Source organism: Pieris rapae, chromosome 23 (assembly GCF_905147795.1).
Source record: "Pieris rapae chromosome 23, ilPieRapa1.1, whole genome shotgun sequence".
In the NCBI taxonomy this organism is placed as follows: domain Eukaryota; kingdom Metazoa; phylum Arthropoda; class Insecta; order Lepidoptera; family Pieridae; genus Pieris; species Pieris rapae.
Window position 1 is genome coordinate 1,275,454 of NC_059531.1, and position 24,303 is coordinate 1,299,756.

The 24,303-nt window shown below is 32.3% G+C and overlaps 1 protein-coding gene across 1 annotated transcript; it reads left to right on the forward strand.

Annotated features, from left to right (window-relative positions):
* The first annotated feature begins 4,144 nt into the window (after positions 1-4,144).
* On the forward strand, positions 4,145-18,636 carry LOC111003138 (cytosolic non-specific dipeptidase). Its single transcript, XM_045633426.1, has 9 exons — positions 4,145-4,572; positions 5,618-5,815; positions 8,302-8,563; positions 9,237-9,384; positions 10,738-10,838; positions 13,047-13,177; positions 15,207-15,329; positions 17,139-17,297; positions 18,190-18,636. The coding sequence occupies exons 1-9, from the start codon at positions 4,171-4,173 to the stop codon at positions 18,238-18,240; spliced, it is 1,575 nt and encodes a 524-aa protein (XP_045489382.1). The 5' UTR covers positions 4,145-4,170; the 3' UTR covers positions 18,241-18,636.
* The last annotated feature ends 5,667 nt before the right edge of the window (positions 18,637-24,303 follow it).

A 24,303-nucleotide genomic window follows, 5' to 3' on the forward strand; every position in this document is an offset into this window, starting at 1 on the left:
TTGTATCTATTGAATCTTGTATATTGTCCGTACTGATTCCAAGGGAGGTTGCATATTTAGAATTTAGCCTATATTCTGTACTGATTCCAATGGAAGACGTATCTATCGAATATTGTCTATAGTTCGTACTGATTCCAATAGAAATTGTTTCCACTGAATGTCTATGCTCTGTACCTATTCCAACGGAAGTTGTATAAATTGAATCTGGTCTATGGTCTGTACTACTTCCTATGGAAGCTGTATCTATTGAATCTTGCCTGTTGTCTGAGCTGGTTCTAGCTGAAGTTGTATAAATCGAATCTTGTCTATGGTCCGTACTGATTCCAACAAAATTTGTATCTTTTGCATATTGTCTATAGCCCGTAGTAAATTTAACGGGAGGTGTATATATCGAATTTTGTTTATGGTGCTTATTTCCACTAACGGAATTTAAACCTATTATTTTTTTTCGAAGATCAGCACTGTAGCCATTGGAACTTTTTGCTATTGAATTGAATTGTCTCATTGTAGTATTGATTCCACTGGGATTTATATCTTGTACCATTGGTTTATAATTGCAAGCAATTTTGACAAAAATATCTCTAGGAAAATCCTTGTAGCTGCCGAGTAGTTTTACAAATTCGCACATCCCATTAACTGCACCGACAAAATATGGCTTCATTCCCAATATAATAATCTGTGTTAGAATATCAGTGGCAAATTTTCGTTCATTCTCCTGCAGCAGTAGATTGTAGCGATGCATATAAAAGATGTAAAAGGCTGTCAAATTAACTTTTGGGACAATCGCCTTGCAGTGTGGAATCATAATACGATTATCTGTCTTTTCCATCATATATTTCCATTCAGAAACTCTTCTAATCCACGCAATACATTCAATTTCAAACTCTAAAGCATTTAAATATACCTCAATTAAGTTCAGCATTGCGTAATTTAAAAAAGTTTGGTCATAGAATTCAACAATTTGAGACGTTTTGACAGCTATATTATCGCCACAGTCCATTTTTTTCTTATCAAACTGTATTACATTGTAGAATCGAAGGGATTCCTAAAGATTAAATAAGTGCAATGAGCTTTTCAAATAAATAAATTTACATTTCAGTTTTTTTAGCCGATATGCCAATGACTTAAAACGTAATATTTTTGAAAAGAAGAGACTATAGAATAGGCATAAACAATAAAATATTTGACAAGCATAGAAATAGAAGTCTCTGTGGTTCGCTGGTATTTAAAAGTATTGTTAATTTTTACGAATATGACACATCCCATTATAAGTTTTATCCACGTTTAGGGGGAATCAAGAAGTTGAGGGGTTGTTTAGGCGATACATTTGCAGCCGATGGGGGGGAGGATGATGTATCGTAGATAAAAATGTACATACTATTATGTGAAGTATTTTCTATAAGATTTTGATGTGTGTCATCATACAGGACCCCTAGGTGGGGCAAAGGGCGTCCACAGTGAGTCTCCATCGTGTTCGGTCTTGAGCCTCGTATTTCACCTCGCTCCAGATCCTACCGGCTCTCTTTACCTCATCTGCTACTGTACAGCGCCAGGTTTTGTTTGGGACGGCCACGCTTTCGCTTTATACATTTATTTGGGGAGTCATTTAAAAAAAATATTCGCACGAATCTATGCAATTTATTTTACCCAACTAACAAACGAAATCAATCATAAATTCCAAGCGTAGTGTAGCGAAGTAGCGTATAATACAACAAGATCGAAACTACTAAAATATCCATGGTAATACTTTCATGTATTAATGCATATTTTTAACTTGCTCTCAAACCGAGTACAACAAAAAGTGGTTAAACATCGGCTTACAGACGGCAGTTTAACGTGAGAACATCAGAACAAAACATTTATGGAATTACGTATTCATATATTTTTGAATTAAAATTTAATATTTTTGTTGTGAAACTTCTAATCCGTCTTACAAGGTTGCGTTAAAGTTTAACGCTCCTGGGGAGGGGTAATAGAAAGAGACAGAGCGAGAGTGAATGTTTCTTTCATTTCCACATTACGAAGTTTCACTACTTAATCGCGGAGGGACTCCACGCACTATTTTTATTGAATTATCAATAGTTTGCACAGATACAAAAATGCGTGTACTCGTGTACACTTCTTTATTTTGACTTTATTTTTCGAAAAATGACCTCCTATAATTAGAGATATTGGTTAAATAATTTTAAATTAGATAAAGTTTAACAAAAGGCTATCAATATTATAGAATACACATAATACATTATTTCATTTTACCTTATTATTACTAAGATAATTACAGAATTTCATTAATTGTAATATAATTATTACTATAATTGTTATCGTTATTATATTTTTATTAATTGCTTCCGAATCAACCGTGGTAGGGTGAAGAAAAAGATGACACGTTACGGAAAAATGTGACGCGTTACCGAGAAATGTGACGTCTAAATGAAAAATAGTGACGGTAATTTTTTTTACAATGATAATAAATATTTCAAATTGGTCCTTTTTCATTTTCTCTTAGATTAACTACACCTTAGTCTTAATTAGCAGCAATGAAAAAGATGTGTTGACCAAATAAGAAATTAAATCATGCTTATTAAAAAAACATTATTTCATTGAATTATATGACTGTATTCCTTTGTTATGTGTAGTAGTGTAGTCCTTTGTAAGTATGAACCAATGAACTTCATTTTAAATGTAAAATTATTAATTTACAGTTCGCCGTATTTTCTGTCTTTTCGTTTTTTTAATTTTTGATCGTAACTTTCAACAGCAGAGGTTATAGCTAACTCTGGATAAGTCATTGTTAGATTTTGCTTCTATAATGTGAGGGAGTTCATAGATTATAAAGCTTGAGATAAATAAATAACAGACTTGATTTTACTTATAATAAGAAATTTGCATACTGTATATCATAATATAATATACTACTTTATAGGCAAAAGAAGATTTATGTAACTAAAGCAAATAAAAAAATACAACTCAAGTTGTTCTAATATATTTGTCCTTTATTATTAACCGCCATTTTAATGTGTAAAAAAGAGATACAACAAAGTGAGTTGTGACATATACGTGCGATGGCAGTAGTTTTGTTCTGTAGTCGATAAAATCCTTTTGTATCGATGAAAAAAATTGTCAATGAAAGAAAGAAAAAGAATGGAAAACTTATTTTTTAAGGCAATAATTTTTTCGCAAGCATTAATACAATATTTGAGTTTTCATTTCACAATTACATGACAAAAATTTACAATAAAGCTATAAAACAGGTAAGTAATAGTTACCTCAATTATTTAATAATAATATTGGCCAGTTAAGAATATTGTAAATACTCTATATTTGAGTGTTGTTAAACATATTAACGCATCGTTTATTAAACTTACCAATAAAACTTATGAATAAATTAAAATAAATAATATGTTAATAATTATATGTAGGGTACATACATACCTACCACACCTACACATAGTCGAACTAATAGGGATAAGAGAAATACAACAGTGTATTGCCATACAACATTTATGACGTCTTCTTTTTGCATTCGACAGTAACTATGCAAATAATATATTTTATAATAACACATGTTAAATTGACTATGTTAATATCAGTATATATTCTCAAATGTCTAGTTTTACTTTTAGCCGACTAACTGAGGAGGTTAATTTTTTTTAAAATCAGGATTTTAGTTTTTGGAGCCATCAAAAATCTAAGCACCGATTACATTATTAATTACATTAAGGGCTTGTTTTACAATGTCCGGATAAGTTCCAAATAAGCTATTTGTTACTTATTTGTAGGATAAACAGTATTTTTGCGTTTCACGACTGTCAGATAGCGCTATTTGTCATGAAATGCCAAGTATCTTATTCGGAAATTTTATCTTTCGAATAATCTAAGTGTTGCATAGCTATTTGGCACTTTATCCATACATTGTGAAACAGGCCCTTAATTTACCAATTTTCATAACCGAAAATAAAAATGAAATATAAAATTATGAATTATTTACAATTTTATATTTAAATTAAAAACTGTGTTCATATTTATAATTTATAAATAGATTAGGCCAAAAGTACTTTGACAGTGATAACATTCCTAAGTTCCTAGAGCACATCGTTTTATTTATATAATCATCCAACGTAGTTACATCACTAGTAGACAATAAAAAATGCAAACTGCAATCGAGCCACAATGACTTTTCTCTATAAAGCCATACGTGTTTGCCAGCCGCTTAGTTCACCGGTGATACGGCGTTTTGAAATTACACATAAAATACGCCCACTTTATCATTGTTATTCCATATCTCATCAAGAGCTGACGGAAAAGATGCCTACCGAGAAAACGTTGCCACAAATATTTAAATATGTTGATGAAAACACGGAATCTTATAAGAAGTTACTGAAAGAGGCTGTAGCAATTCCGTCTGTGTCTTGTGATGCAAAATATCGGGATGATTGTGTTCGTATGGTTCAATGGACTCAAGAAAAGTTGAGAGAAGTTGGTGCCAGCACCGAGCTTCGCGATATTGGTTTCCAAAACATCGATGGTAAAGAAATTAAATTACCGCCCGTTCTTGTTGGGACTTTGGGAAATGTAAGTACATAATTCAATTTTTATCTTGAATTTCGATATGTCAATAATGGCCAAGATTATTTTACGAACCCTTTAAGTGCAAATACAATTTAAAATGGAGTAAAATCAATTATCTATAGTAAAATTGTATTTTTGATTATGTGTACCTTCAAGTCTAATTTTTTTTATCACCTAAATAATATTTGGTTATCAATGGCAATCGTAATTTAGTTTTATATTAAGAATTAGGTTTTGATCATGTTAAATAGATATGGTTATTACTCAATCTTGGTTTTGTTTTTTCGGAAAAAATGTATAGTTTTAGTTTCTAATTCAATGATATAACTTTTTCCACTAACACTTAGTATTGTAAAGCTGTATTTTTATTTTTTTTAAGCTATCCCTATTCATATATCCATGGTATCATTAAATGGCATCTAGACTGTCTTAGATAGTTGATAAAAGGACCTGGGACTAGTTCTGGGCAGGCTACTTCTAATTAATTTGCCATATGTGTTATAAATATTGTAGTACTGTTTGATGATTTGCTTTTTTAAAAGAGTACTGAGAGCTTTTACGCCGGCCATATCTCTTGGCCTACACCCTCAGTCTTCTTTGACAATGAATAGGGATGCCTATAGGTTTGAATTTTATGATGTGGAATAAGTGACCTTGATAATCTTATGTTCCAAAATAAACATTTTTTTTAGAGTAATCTTTGGCTTGTTCAGCTATTTTTATCAGATTCAACAGCCTAAGCTGAAAACATAAGTTAAAGAGACATCAATATAAACAATTCTCTATAACTATAAAGTTTCTTACTTTATTTCTCTTCTAGAGTTTTCAAACTCAAACTCAAAAATATCTTTATTCATATAGGTAAACATGTACATTTATGAACTTAAAAAAATTATATCTATTATTATTTAAATCTATGATTTTCACTTTAGATTGTTCTTTCTTCTTTTAGTAATATTATTTCTTATATTAAGTGTCTGATTTGTTTTGTAAAATCCTTAATACTTCTACCTGCACCATCTAATAAAATAACTTATTATTTAAACAGGACCCCAAGAAGAACACAATCTGTATATATGGACATTTGGATGTACAACCTGCCTTAAAAGCTGATGGATGGGATTCTGAGCCTTTTGAACTAGTTGAGAGAAATGGAAAGCTTTATGGGCGTGGTTCTACAGATGATAAAGGTCCAGTTCTGGGATGGCTGCATGCTATTAATGCTATCAAGGGTGTCGGAGAAGAGGTAAGAGAAAATTTAATATTAAAATGATATTATAAGCTTCCCTTAAGGCAATCTACTTAATTACAAAACATTGGTGTAAAGGAAAGATCCGTTTGGCAGTGTCCGATCTATTTCTTAAAATGTTATGGCCTTAGGTTTTATATCTGTTATGTGTTGATATTTTTCTGATTGGCGAATAGTTAATTAGCTTCCATCTAACATGCCAAACACACCTTGTTAATATATGCTGATAGGTATGTCAAATTCCTCAGAATACTTTCTTTACTATACCATGCGCACATAAACAGAATGTTCATTGCGCTGTGAAAGGTATAATCTCAGGTATATGTCTCACAATTCTAGACCAATAATGCCTTTAATATTGTTAGTTGAGGCAAATTTAACATATTATAATCAATATAAATTAATTATAATATTTGATTTTGTATACAATTTCTAAGTATTTATAAATTAAACATTAAAACACATAAGTGGCTTATCTTCCATATAACATTGCAACATCAAGTTGCTATGTACTATGTACATGAAATTGGTTTTGGATAAAATTGGATTGTTTCAGTATTACAAGAATTATTATAACTTGGTTTATAGCAATATAGGGAATCAAAAAACATTATATTAAACTGTAGGGAATCTCTGAGAGATAAATTATAGGAAATTAATATACTTACCTTTCCCTCGCAATATATTTATGAAAATATTATGTACGTATACAAAAATAGTGATAAGTGTAGAATAGAACTACTAGAATAGAACATATGCATGTTAATAGTCGGAACAAAGGCAGGCTGCAATTTCCCCGTACTAGACTATGTAAAGTTAGTCCTTTTTTTTGGGAAAAGAGATACTCTTTAATTGCCTTGTAATAAATTTAATAAATGTATTAAAGAAAAAACTGTGTAAAAAGGCTTAACTTAAAGTTAGCTATTATCTAGTTGATAAAAGGGCCTGGGACTAGTGCTGGGCAGGCTACTTCTAATTAATTTGCTATATATATTTGTTTTGAAATATGTATTGTTTTATGATTTGCTTTAAAAGAGTACCGAGAGTTATTTACGCCGGCTTGTTTTCTCAGCCTACAACTTCTTCTTTGTCGATGAGTAGGGATGCCTACAGGTTCAAATTTAATGACGTGGAATACCTGTCTATCTTATGTTCCATAATAAACGTATTTTTTTGTGCTTATTAAATGTATTTAATAGAAGCAAATGTTTACCGTGACAATTGAATCATGATAGTGGAATTTTATTTGTTTTGCATAATATTTATTTGGCCTGATTTCACAAATAAAACTGTATCATATTGAGTCATGTAATAATTTCACGATTTAAATTGATTATTTTCTATTCTCTTTGAGAAAATGTCATGTCAAGTAGTTTATATGAGCTGGGAGTTGATGCATGCTTTCTGATACATTGTTTTAGTTAATTAGTTCAAATCTTACACATAATGAAGTGTTGTCAAATAGATAAACACACACCCTGACACACCCTTAAAACCTGAAACAAATCTGGTTCAAGTCAATATTGTCTTGGATATTGACATACGGGAGTTATCTTTAGCAATTTAACATACCCATAGACTAATCAAATTTTCAATCAGATTTATTTAATATGTAGTAGTTATAATAAATAATAATTACTAATCACTTTGTGGAACCAGCTGTCCACTGAAGTATTTCCGAACCAATTCGACTTAGGGTCCTTCAAGAAAAGATCGTACAAATTCATAAAACGCCGGCAACGCACTCGCGATCCCATTGAGAGTGTCCATGGCATATCACTTAATATCAGATAAGCCTCCTGCCCGTTTGCCCCCTGTTCTATAAAAAAGTGGGAATGCAGGTTTATTAATTATAATAATCCTCACTTTCAACTATATATGCACATTAATTATTACTATAAGAACAGTAAAGTTAATAATATTATAATAAATAAATAAAACAAAAATATCTTTATTCATATAGGTAAACAAGTATGTACACTTATGTCAAAAAAAGAAAATTAATTGTGAATTTACATTTACTGCCAGTTCTCAAATCAAGGGCGTAGAATGGATGAGAACAACTGGTAATACAACCAATTTTAGGTCTAGGCCTTAGATATCTGTATCTGTTTCATGATCATTAGTGATCAGGCTAATGTGTCTGACACACGCCGTCGTATTTTTGGTTCTTAAAGCGTCTAAAGGTCCCCAAAATCAGAGGCAATATCAGAAGGTAGAGAGCGATCTAGGCGCTATGTGTGGGTATCGTACCCTAGTTTTATTGTCAACCCGGTCTCGATATCGCCACTGATTTTGGGGCTAATTAAACTAATTTGAGGTTCCAGAAGACTCCAGCCTGCCTTTAAAAACCTAATCACCTTCCCCTTGAAAACATTACATATTAGGATTGCAAACGGATTCGTAAAAAAAAATTTTTTGTGTGTGAAGATTTGCATCCAGAATGTGGTCATCCAGAAGTTGAGTTTCCATTTCCTTTGCAGCTTCCAGTAAACCTAAAGTTTGTATTCGAATGTATGGAAGAATCTGGTTCGGAAGGTCTTGATGAGTTGCTTATGGACAAGCTGAAGCCCGAAGGTTTCTTTGATTCCGTGGACTATGTGTGCATATCTGATAATTATTGGCTTGGCACCACAAAACCATGCATTACATATGGTCTACGTGGAATCAGTTATTACTTTTTGGAAGTTGAGTGTGCGAAGATGGATTTACACAGTGGTGTCTATGGTGGAACAGTTCACGAAGGTAGGATTTTTTTTGTTTTTTTTTTTCTCTTCTGGAAGAGATTTTTTTTAATCCTGCCGTTTGCCTCTTGTTTCATAAAAAAATATTTTTACACATTAAATATAAATTGTTAATTTACGCAGTATTACGCTATTCTTTTTGCGTCTGTATTTCTTCTCTTCTGGAAGAGATTTGTGGCGATAAGGCCTTTTGCACCATTTTTTTTTACTCGTTTTTATATTCTTTTCGCAGTATTTCTTCTTTTTGTATCTGTATTTCATCTCTTCTGGGAGAGATTTGTGGTGATAAGGCCGTTTGCATCAATTAATATTTTCTATTTTTATTCTGCCGACTGCCTCTTGCTTCATAAAAAAAAAATTTTTTCAGAGTAAAAACTGTTTTTTTTACTTTACGAACTATTTCTCTATTCTTTTTGTATCTGTATTTCTTTTCTTCTGGAAGAGATTTGTGGCGATAAGGACATTGCAAAATAAAAACATAAATAATGAAAATAAAAATAAATACATAAATTAGTGGTTAATAGGCAAGTAGGTGATCAGTCCCCTGTGCCTGACGCCGTAGTGTTGGGTCGAAGCCAAGTCGGTTTCCTCACGATGTTTTCCTTCACCGTTTGAGCGATAGATGCGTACATAGAAAGGGTACAGTGCTCATCAGCTTTATAATTTATATTTAGCGATGTCTGACTTGATATACCTGATGAACACATTGGTGGACAAGGATGGAAAAATTTTGATAACCGACGTCTACAAGTCTGTGGCACCATTGACAGACACTGAAATGAAGTTGTATGACACGATCGACTTTGATCCGGAAGCGTACAGGTATGGTTTTGTCACATTTTTGGTCGTACTTAAATTCGTGTATGCGGTGATATTAGTTGTTTCTACTAGGTATTTGCGTGTTGTTCTTACAAGTATGTAAGTGCGTGCTCCTATTTCACCATGCCTCCTGCTGATAGAGGACACATCTTGGTTTTTAATTTTTTTTATTATTCTTTATTACAAAAGATGTCATATGGAACATGGTGTAATGGTTGCAGCTCCTTACAAACATTGTGTAAAAAAAAATTGGCGATAAAAAGAATGGCGGAGAGTTGGCAATAGCCAGTTCTTCTCTTCCGTTCTACGCCCTTGATTTGAGAACTGGCAGTAAATGTAAAATTTTAAGCATTTAATGTATATTTCTTTTTTGACGTTCATAAGGTTGTTAACTATATGAATAGATGAGTTTTGACTTTAAATTGAAATACACACATGGTAACAAAAATGATTATTGATGTATTAAATCAATATTTAATCCAAAGTTTGTTGATGTTTGTATGATAGCTGAAAAAAAAATCGTATTAATCTTTGTGCGCCAATATTCACATTTAATTACCCACAGTAGTAACTGATAACGTATCGCGTTATACATAAAACTTGTCATTTATGTATCTACTAAATATATAACGACCATTGATATATCGCGCCACTATGTACCAGCCCCAACCCAATTAAAATAACTTTATTCATGTTGGTAAACAAGTACTAGTTCGCAAATCAAGGGCGTAGAGCAGGCAAGAAGAATTGGCAAGAAACTTTGCCCCATTCTTTTCAATTGCTAAGTTTTTAATACAATTTTATTGTACTGGAGCAAATCTGTCCCAAGGATTAGGATCATTTAAATATTCGTCAAATGTATAAAAAGCTTTATTGATTTGTTTTTCTTTTCTAACGCCGATAAAGATGTTTCACTTCAAAAAAATATTACAAAATTACTGTTGCAATAAAAGATGTCAGACAATTAGACTACTAACGTTAAAATAAAATCTTTTTTTAATGTACATACTATGTCTAATTTGAAATACACATTTTGTTTCTTATTCTGATTTTTCTTTCCATTTTTACGACAGCTTACGCCACAAAATGCACACTTGTTATATAGACTTTACACTAATAATATTCATATTTTAGGCTTAATTAATTAAATTAAATCACAGTTAGTTAATTGTATTAAATACTTTGTTTGTTTGTTCCCTTTCATAAATCTTTTTGTTATATCATGTATCATGTATTCCATCTGTGGCTATATTCTCAGTGTATTTGTTTGCTATTATATATAATTTATGTTAGCTGTAGGAGTACAAAATAAATAAATATATATTTTCGTTATCTTAATAAAAATTTCTCCACCAGGAAAGCCATTGAGGCCTACAAATTACCACACAATGGTGTGAAGGAACAACTCTTGATGCACAGGTGGAGATATCCAAGTCTATCTCTTCATGGAATTGAGGGTAAGGTTTTGATCCTAACGTAGGGTTGCCCATATATAAGGTCCTTACACATGAAATTGGCGTATTCCTAACGTAGGGATGCCCTTAGGTCCTTACACATGAAATTGGCGTATTCCTAACGTAGGGATGCCCTTAGGTCCCTACACATGAAATTGGCGTATTCCTAACGTAGGGATGCCCTTAGGTCCTTACACATGAAATTGGCGTATTCCTAACGTAGGGATGCCCTTAGGTCCTTACACATGAAATTGGCGTATTCCTAACGTAGGGATGCCCTTAGGTCCCTACACATGAAATTGGCGTATTCCTAACGTAGGGATGCCCTTAGGTCCTTACACATGAAATTGGCGTATTCCTAACGTAGGGATGCCCTTAGGTCCTTACACATGAAATTGGCGTATTCCTAACGTAGGGATGCCCTTAGGTCCCTACACATGAAATTGACGTATTCCTAACGTAGGGATGCCCTTAGGTCCTTACACATGAAATTGGCGTATTCCTAACGTAGGGATGCCCTTAGGTCCTTACACATGAAATTGGCGTATTCCTAACGTAGGGATGCCCTTAGGTCCTTACACATGAAATTGGCGTATTCCTAACGTAGGGATGCCCTTAGGTCCTTACACATGAAATTGGCGTATTCCTAACGTAGGGATGCCCTTAGGTCCTTACACATGAAATTGGCGTATTCCTAACGTAGGAATGCCCTTAGGTCCTTACATATGAAATTGGCGTATTTCGTACTGGCCACTTTGATCACGATTTTCTCCTCTTTGGTAAGGAATTAAAAATTCAAATTTGTACAGCTATTTTCTCATGTATTTGTGCTTCGATGAACGTTATTCATTTGTTTTTTTCTTCTGTTTTTTTTTTCTGTTTGCGTCACTCATTTTACAAAATGGAAAACTTGTATCGCATTACGAGAACGAGTTCCGAAACGACAAGAAACGACTGGAATCGCAGTTCGTTTTTGGTTCCAACGTTTTTCGTTCTGGAAATTTCGACCTCTAGAATGTTCCTTTGCCTGTTTGATTAATATGAACTTGAATAACCTTGTGTAACCAATTAGCGGACGAATTAGAACATCGATTCTTCTTTGTCATCATCAAACACATGTAAGGTATTAGCAGTTTAAATGATCTTAGTAAGATAGGAGGAGGCCTATTTAATTTTTAAATAATATTTTTCAGGACGCTATTTAAACGGCTAGTTAACTCTCAAAATAGATAAAGAGGCATTTCTTCTTTATCTACTGCATTTAGTTTTTTTGGTTATGATAGATTATATTTGATAGGTTTATTTTTTGTTGTGTAATACAACAAACGGATTGATGTTTATCTGACACGCTGTTTTATTGTTTTTTTATTTGTTTAATGTTGTTGTTTTGATATTTATAAATATGTGAGGAACATGTGTACTAACAATACATTAATAGACCTGTATAGTAGTTTTATTCTAGGAGTACATTCACATATAATCAACTAATGTATAGAAATATTGTAAATTCTATTTTAAAAGAGTAAATGTGGAGTTTCTTCATTCTTATCCACACGGAATCTTTTTGGCAACTAGAATCATCTATATATTTTATTTAACGTTCAAAAGTGCCATTTTAGGTTTTTTATTTGATAAAAACGATTTTATTGTTACATATATATTTAATCATTGAGTACTTAATTATATGTAAATATTAGTTTAATGGCGTCAATTTATTTTTAGTAAGATGAATCAATTCGACTTAGGGTTTAAGAAAAGAGCGTAACTGTTTTAAAGGCCCGCAACGCACTTGCGAGCCTTCTGGCAATGAGTGCCCGTGGGCGGGCGGTATACTTAAACATCAGATAAGCAGTTATACACTGTAAATCTTTTTTTAGAAAATATATCCTATTTGTTTTTCATTTATTGTGATTTTTTTGTCTTAAAACATTTATCGTAAATAATTGAAGATACTGAAGTGTTTCGGAACCAATTCGACTTAGGGTCCTTCAAGAAAAGAGCGTACCTATTCTTAAAAGGCCAACAACGCGCGAGCCCTCTGGCGTTAAGTGTCCATGGGCGGCGGTATCACTTAACATCAGGTGAGCCGTTTGCCCCAAAAAAAAATTAGTTTAGAAAGTTTGTTCTAAAAAAAACATATAAAATACAGGACACGTAAATAAAGCCAGTTCGTGTGTAAATAGGAAAGATATATCGATAATCGATTTCCAGGTGCCGCCTTCCAGCCTGGTGGTAAAACCGTAATACCAGGCAAGGTTATTGGAAAGTTTTCCATTCGTCTGGTACCTGATCAAGAGCCTGCTGTCATTGAGAAGTTGGTCTTCGACTACGTTCATAAGAAGGTGGGTTAGTCAGCTGCAAGTACGAAAGCCCCCCCCCCCATTTTCTTACAATATTCTTTCAGGACGCACTACACTAGCACGATAACTAAAATAAATAAAAATCTTGGCCTCAGATCTCTGAATCTGTTGATCATTTTTAGATCTAATAGGCAAGTAGGTGATCAGTCTCCAGTGCCTGACACACGTCGTCGACTTTTTGGGTCTAAGACATGTTGGTTTCCTCACGATATTTTCCTTCACCGTTCGAGCAAATGTTAAATGCGCACATAGAAGTCCATTGGTGCACAGCCCGGGATCGAACCTACGACCTCAGGTATGAGTCACACGCTGAAGTCACTAGGCCAACAAGCTCTTACAGCGTATTAAAATTGTAGTCCCATACTCGTCCCTAGGTCTAAAATCACCAATATTTTCCAAGTTCCTTCTGCCAAAACCAACCTAGGAGTTCAGGCACCTCTCGTTTGAATTCTTCGAGACTTTAACGGATTGAACACAGCTTATCCGGAGCTGGATATATTCGGTAGTGGGCTGATCGGTTTTAGAAAAAGCATTGTTGGGTGCCTTTCCCAAACCTGTAGGTACGCTAACTAGCTACGTACGTAATTCGCTGTTTTGCTGATGAATTTCTTTTTCTCTGCTTTAAGTACCAAAATTCTTAGTAATTTTATTTTATTGTGTATTTGTCTTATCTTGTTTATGTTTTTAATTGTATTTTTTTTTATTTCTACTTTTAGCAAAACTTATGTTTACATATATTGTCGTACATATTAGATAGAAGATTTTATAAAATTATCAGTAGAATGCGTAATATGTATGATGTTGTAGACTTAATAAATAAATAAAAAAGAAAAAAAAAAGAAGTATAACTTTAAAAAGAAAGAAAAGAAAAACAGGAGGAATTCGCCCCTTATCTCTCATAGAGACATCTTATCAATGTATGAAAGCGTGAGTTGTAAAGATAATGTAAATGATAATGGCGCAATTATGTAAAAAAGCATGATAATTTCTGACGTCATATTTTTTCAATTTAATAGTTTTAGTTCACATGATTTGGATTGTCTTTACTAAAACAGGTTTATAGTGCGTGATATTTAATAAGCAGTGCTTAGCGTGCTTTTCTAATCCCTGAAGCCGTAGGTTCAATCCCCTATGCACCAACTATATTTCTATGTGCGCATTTAATATTCGCTCCAACGGTGAAGGAAAACCAGAGAAAACCGGCTTAGAACCTAGTCGACTAATGTCAGGCACAGGAGGCTGAACACCTATTTGCGTATTAGATTGACAAATCATGAAACAGATACAGAAATCTGAGCCTCAGACCTAAAAAGATTGTAGCGCCACTGGTTTATTAGGGATGTGACATTCTGCATAAATAATAAAAAAAAAGTAATTCATTTCTATATAAACATCTAATGATTATGGTTTTATAAATAAAAAATAAACAATAAAAATTAAACACAAATTAAAGTTTTAAAGCAATCATAATCGAAATTAACTTAATTTCTTTTTGATAGATTTTAGATGAAATTTGATAGATGCTAAGTGCCTTTTCAGTTGCACAATGCATTATTTATTTTTAATGTATGTAAACTTTAAACTATAGGGTTCAATTTAAACTTGAGTATTTGGAAAATTAACTGGTTTTATCACCCTTTCCATGTTTTTTAAAAAAAAACATCAATGTATCGAGTACATCAATACATCTTCAAAGCATCGAATCAATTCTTAGTAGTTAGTCCAGGTTACAAAAGACCAGACATGTTGTCGGAAGGTGGCAGGTGACAAATCGACTATGATTTTCAATTATAAAAATAATCGATTATTTTTACTATTAAAATCGATTTTTACTAAAAAAAAAATTATATTTACTATTAAAATCGATTTTTACTAAAAAAAAAACGATTATTTTAACTATTAAAATCGATTTTTACTAAAAAAACGATTATTTTTACTATTAAAATCGAATTTTACTAAAAAAAATCGATTATTTTTTCACATCTATGTTTTTTTTTTTTTAATATTTCAGTGGGCTGAACGCGGCTCCCCGAACAAGATGCGCATCTGGGCGCAGAGTGGTCGCGCATGGACTGAGAACCCGGATCATCCCCATTATCAGGCAGCGGCCAGGGCTACCAAACTCATTTACCAGGTATCATTTCAGAATGTCGAGGCGGATTCGGTGATTTTGGTCATTTGTCAAAAGATTCGTCATTTATTTATTTATTTACACTTCGTTGCTAAAGAAATACAAATAACACAGTATATATAAATTACAAGGGATGCAACGGGCGGCCTTATCGCTAACAAGCGATCTCTTCCAGGCAACCCTAGTAAGAAAAAAAAAAAAAATGATGGGTGCAAGAAGTGAAGAAGTTATATAAAAAACAAAATAAATTTATATTAATATATAGAACCTTAATCTATTAGTAACTATATATATTATAATAACTAACTAAAACTAAAAAGCTAATCTTACAAATAGAGAATTACAAAACGAACAGGAGATACAAGAATTACACAGGTCACGATTGATCAGGATATGATAAGGTTAGGAAATATTTATATAGAAGAGTTTTAAAAGAAGATAGGGAGGAAGCCAATCGTTTAGACTCATCACACATTCGTTATCTCCACAAATGCTCGATACATTGTCTGGTGTTTAAATTGGTAGTAATAGAGCGTATTTCTTAAGTGGCCAGGTTTAGGAATTGTTTTGTACTTGTCGCAGCAGAGTTTTTAGTCCTATTCATTTAGATATTCGAAGGTTAATTTGGCATAAAATCAGTAAAATTCTGATTCCCCCAAGCTGAAAATCAGTAAAATTGTACAAAACATAATTATAAATATTTAAAAGTTGCAATTTTCAGCAAATCGGTATGTTTTATCATATCTTAGACAAAATTGCAGATCATAAAATTATCTAAGTATGAAAATGTATCAATACATTTTTCCTATGAGCCACCTATGAGTTTCTCAGATATAACGATTCAAATGTTTAAAAAGTTATTATCATTATATAATTTTTTTCACCTTTGACCGTGAATAAAAAAATCCATTCACGGTTTTCGAACGATGAGGAACTTTTAAATACTATTTATAATTATGTATATATTAATTTCGTAATCCTACAGCTAACATAAATTACATATTACAAAAAAATACACTGAAAATATATCCAAAGTTGGAAGACATCATACATTTTACTATAAAAAGGTTCAAAGATTTACAAAATGGAACAAACAAACAAAAAATATTCAATTCATTCAACTAAGTGGTACATAATTTGACTGTGTTGTGTGATGGTGTGTACTTGTTGGTTTGTATGTGGGGTGTGCTCATGATGCAAGTGATTTTAGCTTGTTGGGATTTTATGTACCTTCATCATTTTTTGGTTTAGATTGACCAAAATACTCATACAGAAAAAGCTTGGGATGCTTTCTGAAAAGTCGCGATTGGAAATTGTCGCCAATATCTTCATATTAATAATAATAATATTTTAATTATTGCAAGAATATGGTACAAAATGTTAAGGTGGTACAATCGTTAATCGTTCGCATATTTGCACAGTGGCGCGCAAGTTTAATTTACATTTTACATTATTAGTTTGAAGTCAATTCTTATATTATCTGTATCGTATATATCATACTTTTTTTATTTATATATTTATTTCAGCTAACATATTTTATTAAATTTGTATCAATTACAACATATTTTCCAAAAGTAATGCACTAAGTCGCTTTTTAAAGACTCTAGTCGGAATATCTTTTAATTCATTCGGTAATTTATTGTAAACTTTAATTGCCATACAAAAGGTGTGTTTTTATAGAACAGGGGGCAAACGGGCAGGAGGCTCACCTGATGTTAAGTGATACCGCCGCCCATGGACACTCAACGCCAGAAAGTTTTCTGAAACAATATTCAAGTATTATGTTTATTTACATTAGAATAATGTTTCCAGACTGATCCCGACATGTCCAGGGAGGGTGGTTCCATTCCCGTAACAATAACGCTGCAAGAGGCGAGCGGAAAGAACGTGCTGCTGTTGCCCATGGGCGCTGGAGATGACATGGCGCATTCGCAGAACGAGAAGTTAAACGTTCGCAATTATATTGAGGGCGTAAGTGTATATTTAATTATTAATAGTTTAAAAACTGTAATTTTTTTATAGAATCTAACTGGTTTTATGTGATACGGCGCCTATGGGCGCGTATTTATTTATAACATTTTTATTTATTTTATTTAATAACTGGCTTAGTTTTCTTGCCGAAGGATTGTTAATTTAAAATAATATTCATAATAAATATGAGTCGATTTAAAACTGCATTTTTTTGAAAATGAGATTTATAACCGGATTTGACCCGGTTTTCCGGTTATAGGGGAAATTTTATTTACATGATGAAATGAATGAAATGATTTATACTTTAAAGGCTTTAAATAACTTGTTAATGTATTCCTATTATTTTGCTTCAATGAGACTTTAATCCGGTTTTCCGGCTATTATAGAAATGTTATTAACTGATAAATAAATCTTTATTTGTAAAGCTACACTTAGATCGATTAGTTATAAAAATCCGCAATATAATAGGCATGGAAATGTCAAAATAATTATCAGAATGTCATAATAATAATAAGAGTTTAGTTAAGTATTATACGGTAGTGTTCTAAAACTTATGGGAAGATGATTAAATAGATGGCGTAAAAAATGTTGAATACAAATTTGTATTTGTACTTAGTCTTAAATGATTCGTTAACCGTCATTATTTTGGTTAAAAGAAATTAATAACCGGATATATCCGGTTTTCTGAGTCTCATTCTTGGCGATTAAAAGATTTCTCCGCCACTCTATTTATGTTAATTGCCAGTTCTTCTCTTCCGTTCTACGTTTGATTAGAGAACTGGTAGTAAATCTAAAACTATAAGCATTTATATATTTATGACGTTTATGTGTTGTTTTATATGACTAATAATTTTGAGTTGAATTAATTTGATAAAAATGTTATTTTTTTCAGATTAAATTGTTCGCTGCATACCTTTACGAAGTGGGAAAGTTGGCAAAGTAGATTGTTAACATTGAAATGTTTTTAAACATTCCAAATGATTTTGGTGCCTTATTTTATATAAACTACAATAACTGAACATACCAAACCATATATTATTTTCTAAAATAAAAAAACTAATTTTCATATAACCGTCTCTTTCTGTCAAATGATGTTTACGATGTCATGAAAAGAGATAGTCGTTTAGTATGGACTGATTTAGTTTTTCTTTCATATAACCAGTGGATATCTTTCGTCTCTTTCTGACAAATGATGTTTATGATGATGAAAAGAGATAGTCGTTTAGTATGGACTGTATTAGTTGTTATAAGGAGTGTTAGTCAGTTATTGTAGTTGTAACAGAATGTTGTATTCGCATAATAATTTTACTAATCAATGCATAATAAATATATTGTTGTATTTTTGTTTTATTTTTTACATACGTTACATTTACAGGAAGCAAATAACATATATAGAAAGTGTGTTCGTACAAAGAGCACGTCAGAAGGGAAATTTCTTTCTAAATTAATTATTACTTAGGTAAAAGCCCCAATAGATGATAAAGTACCAGTATATGACCACTTCATGTATTTTTAATTTATTTTATTATTCTTAATTACACAAGATGTCATATGGAACATGGTGTAATGGTTGCAGCTCCTAACAAACATTGTGTAAAAAAAACTTGGCGATTAAAAAGAGGTGGCGGAGAGTTTATTGCCAGTTCTTCTCTTCCGTTCTACGCCCTTGATTTGAGAACTGGCAGTAAATGTAAAATTAGATTCATTTATTGTATATTTCTTTATTTGTCGTTCATAAATGTACATTATCTTATATATTTAAACGAGCAATTCTTGTATATATATATATATAATTGGAATCTCGGAATCGGCTCCAACGATTTCCATGAAATTCAGTAAACGGGGGTTTCGGGGGAGGTAAATCGATCTAGCTAGATCTAGGAATGATGATGGATTTTTTTCTTTAAATAATCAGTTCATATTTTTTATTATTCTATCGGTAAGATCGAAAAATATAATTCATATTTTATTATTATGTTATTCGTACTTAAATATAATTTCCAAAAAACACAATTTATAAAAAAAATTACTGAGCAAGACTCCGTCGCCTAGGTACTGTTACCTATTTGACTTATGACTAAAAGTATTACCATCTAAAGTTCTAATATGTGGGGGGTGAAACAGCTGGAACTACAAAATTATTTATAGGCAATGTTAAAACTGCGTATAAATTGGTAAAAGAGAAGCGTTTCACACCCCAGATGGCGCAAATTCTAACAGGGCACGGAGCCTTTGCATATTACCTGCACAGATTTAAAATTAGGATAAGCCCAACATGTGCCTGCAGTAATGAAGAGCAAACAGTGGAACATGTGCTTCTACACTGCCCTATATTCGCATCGTCCAGGCACGACCTGGAGCAACAAATACAGATGACTGTAGACCGTAACGGCCTACAGGACATATTAATAAAGCACAGACCGTGCCTGGAACGGTTCTGTGAAAAAATAGGTGTATATATAAAGGCGGCAAATAAAACAGATAGAGCGGGTCTCGCGGGGAATTGCGCCCCGGCTCGCCCATGAATATTGTTAATAAAAATATTACCGATGTAGTCGGGGCGTAATTCCCGACGCGTTAAATAATATCAGTGAAATATAAAGTCCCTGGACACTATGGCAGGGGAGTAGAGTGAAAATTATAAAAAAAAAAAAAAAAAAGTTCTAATATGTTACTAAACTACTAAAACGAATACATCAACCGATAGCGTGTATTTTTTCTATCTCCCTTTCTCACTCTTTCTCAATTGGTCTCAATAGCTCTCTCTCTTTTCTTCGACAAAAACGTTGCACATCTTCGTGACGTTTTATCCGTAAATATTTTACCCTCATGCGGCTAAAGTTAAACTTCAAAAAATACGCGGCAACGATGCAACGGGCGGTCTTTGCTAACAAGCGATCTCTTCCAGATAACCCTAGTAAAGGAAACTAAAAAAAAATTGATGGGTAAAATGCATAACTAAATATAAGCAATTTTCAATTTCAAAAATTCTTTATTCAATGTTCAATAAAAATTAAAAGTGCTACATGTCCGGTGTACATTAATTCCTGGAATGTAACAAACTTAAAACTAACACGTTTTTTTAAAAGCCGTATTGCTTTTTTAAAAAACTTATGACAAAAAACTAAAAACTGGGAACTATGCAATCTTTAGTTGAAATTTTTGACAGATTTAGCGGAGATACTTTACTATTGTGTATCAGATATTTACAATTCCAAGGGCCTGTTTCACAATGTCCGGATAAGTTACAAATAAGCTATTTATTACTAATTGGTAGGATAAACAGTATTTTTGCGTTTCACGACTGTCAGATAGCGAAACTTTTTTTCGGAATGAAACTTTTTTAACTCCGTGAAATTTTCGATATATCAACCTCAGAGTTCAAGTAATATGTTTTTAATTAACAAATAAATATAGGGGTTGATCGTAGGGGGCTGAAAATTTGGTGTTGTATGTATTTGTGTCTGCTGTATCATAAAAAAAAGAGTTACTTTGGTCTTTGCCGTATGGAAAATAAAATAAATGCAGTATTGATTAACGATAAATATTAAAATTAATCAAGAAGATTTTATTTAAATAAATAAATTATTAGTAAATACTATCATCGTCGTATATGAAATTGATTAAAAAACACCAAAATAATATTTATTTATTCACACTGTTTAATTCTACTGTTACGAATCACGTGTTATCTAAATATAAAAATTCTAGAATATACAACTTGAACATAGTTATCGATTTCCATGCCACCTAGACCTAACTTTACGATGCCGAATTTTTGGTTGTGCGCGCATCGTAAAAATTCAATCTCATCATTTTTCTCCGTCGCGCCAAAAAAAGTATAAAAGCAAAAAAAAATAAACATTTAGAGATAGTAGCCGATTCTCATTAAACAATTTAAAGGAATCGGCCGATGCGTTTCGGAGGAGTACCTATGGGAACGAACATTGTGACACGAGAATTTTATATATAAGTTTTATAACCTTAAGGGGGTTTTTAATACAATATGTTTACTCTACGTAACATATGTATCAGTGGAATTTCTTTACAGGAAGGAAAACGACATAGATAACTCTTATCTATAATAGTTATTTATCACACATAAAATTGCCGGTAATCCCCTAATGACAATCCCGCACTACACATAATTGGCCAATTGTCGTAAATGTTTTTTTAATTCACAGTTATAATTTCAAGATAATTTAATACTTAAAAATTTGTAAAATCTATATCATGGCGACATCTTTTTCTACCGGTCTTTATGACTTGTATGTAACACCCCAAGTAATATTTATAAGCTATTTCATAGATTTTATCGCGGGCTTTGAACGCGGCGACCGAATCAAGAAATTCCGTAACGAAAAAAATCTACAATTCATCGGTAAGTAAGACGGACTATATAAGGGGTGTCTGAGTGTGGTAGAGTAGATTGAATTAATATCAAAGATAAAATACCGCATAAGAATAAATAAATAATTATTTATGAGTTGCTAAAAAATGGTATACAATAGCTTTTCCGCAGTAGTCCCCGAGTGCCACACGTATTTTTATTGTATGTTACAGGAGGACAGGAGGTTCAAAAGATTTTAATTTTAATAATTTATTTATTTATTTATTCAGAAGATTCACAGCACAATACAAAAATAGATGAATATATACATAACAATATGGGACAATTATAAATCTTAATATATATATATATAACAAGAAGGTAAACATTTCAAACATGTTAAACATAAAAAAATAAAAAGAAAAACAGAATTTAATTTAATTAGAAAAAAAATTTTTGTTGTTTGTTTGTTTCTGTGTGTGTCTTTCGTTGGTAATAAAAATAGTCAATGTTACTATTATTTAAAATCAATCACAAATCAATCGTGCAGTTTTTAGTAATGTATTTTTACAATTTGACTGTAATGATCAATGAGATGATTGATGATTTGTCCTACTAACATCAACCGAGAAAATACAATACAGTGTTCTCAAAGCGGTTCGAAATTTCTAGAGAAAGGTAGGACAGAAAGTATGTGTTTGTATTTACCAATGTATCAGTGTGCTGAGCGTTGACAAACTTTATCAATAAAAAAAAATAAAAAAAAGTAAGCCCATACAAAGCGAAACAGAAAACTAACGAGACATTACCGAATCTTGTATCTCTCTCTTTGGTAGCTCATGTCTTATGGTCAGAAAGGGAACATCTGATTTCTGTTTAACACCCCTCATATTGTGGAAACAGACAAAACATGGCATCGTTGCAGAGAATTACGTAAATTGAAATTAAGAGAGCTGCTTCTCTCTTCTTCTCTTTCTTTCAGTCTTCTTTTTCTTTGACTGGGGGGATTCATTTCATAAGCTTTTTGAGGTTTGTAGAGGGTTGAACATTAAAAGTTGTTTTTTAATGTTGTATCATAAAAAAATAAAATTAAAAAATTAATCTAGAAATTAAAATAAAATAATTAAGGGATGGACTACCCATAACATTTAGGGGGAAACTGGTGTAAGTTGAAAATATTAAGATAGGTTATTGGCACAGTTGAACTGTCATTTTCATACAAAGATTATTTATCCTTAAATTTATCCACATACACCGATCCGACCTACCACGGATAGCTTGAATCGACAGATGGCTATTCATAATCCATCGATTGGTTATTAGCACACTTTTATCATTATTTGGATTAAGCTTTCTATCTCAAATGGTCAAAAATGGATTGAGATAGGTTATTGGTTGTAAATATAAATTTAGAATTAATTTAATTTGTTTTTTTTGAAGTTCATAAGTGTACATGTTTACCTATATGAATAAAGATATTTTTGAGTTTGAGTTTGAATTGGGTTTGGGCGTTAATGACATATCATAATTTGTCCTCATTTTAAGACTTGATGTTGAGAGCGTAAATAAAACAAAAAATTAATTAATTTCTTTTCATTTGTTATTTTGTTGAAAAGATAAAATCTTCGCCGGCATTTACAAGTGCAAAGCTGATTCTACTTTAACTGGAACATTCACTTATAGAAAGTCTATTGTTGGATTTATCTGTGAAATCAGTAAGACGAAGTAATGAAAAGTTAATAAACTAGCTGAGTTGACCTAGTGCCTATAGGCATAGTCTCCTGATATGATTAATCTTCACTTTGATTACTGTAGAACTGCCTAAGAGTAGTATTGCAGGTTAGAGGTCATAGGTTCGATTCCCGGATGTATAATAGACTTTAAGATTCGCTCGAACGGTGAAGGTAAACATCGTGAGGAAACTGGTATGCCTTAGACCCAAAAAGTTGTACAAGCACAGAAGGCTACTTAGATTATTATACACTTATGTTGGACTTCTCCCAGTCAGTAATGCAGGATAACGTTTTTAAAGAAGAGAACAGTAGAATTGATAAATACTGCTGAGCTTACCTGATGATAAGTGATAAGTCATAGATTCTTCTTCATAGAATAAAATATACATAAATCTGAGTCCTACACATAAAAAGGTTGTGCTTCGTCTAATGCATGATTGAACAAAATTTTTCGTAATAAGTCAGTTTGATTTGAAACTCAACATTTAATTAAAATCGGTTGAGTAGTTTTTGACTATACTTGGAGCAGTTTTTGCCTGTTTTTTATCAGTCTACAGAGACGAATGATGAAAAATAGCCAACCAAGAGTGGATCATGATCATCATGATCAACCTGTTAAAAGCACTGCCAAATGGGACGGAAAGCAGCTTTTGTGAGTGAAAGAGCAGTCTTGACCTGGTGGTTTCCGCCACTCTAATGTCTGAGATCGTAGGTTTGATCCCCAGCTGTGCACCAATAAACTTTAAATGGGCACATGTAACATTCGCTCGAACAGTGAAAGATAATATCGTCAGGAAGCCGGCTTGCCTAAGACACAAAAGGTCGACATGTGTCAGGCACAGGAGGCTGATCACCAACTTGAATATGAGATTGACAAATGCTCATGAAACCGAAACATAAAAACGAAGTGCGACTGATTTTTGTGTGTGATTCACGTTATAAA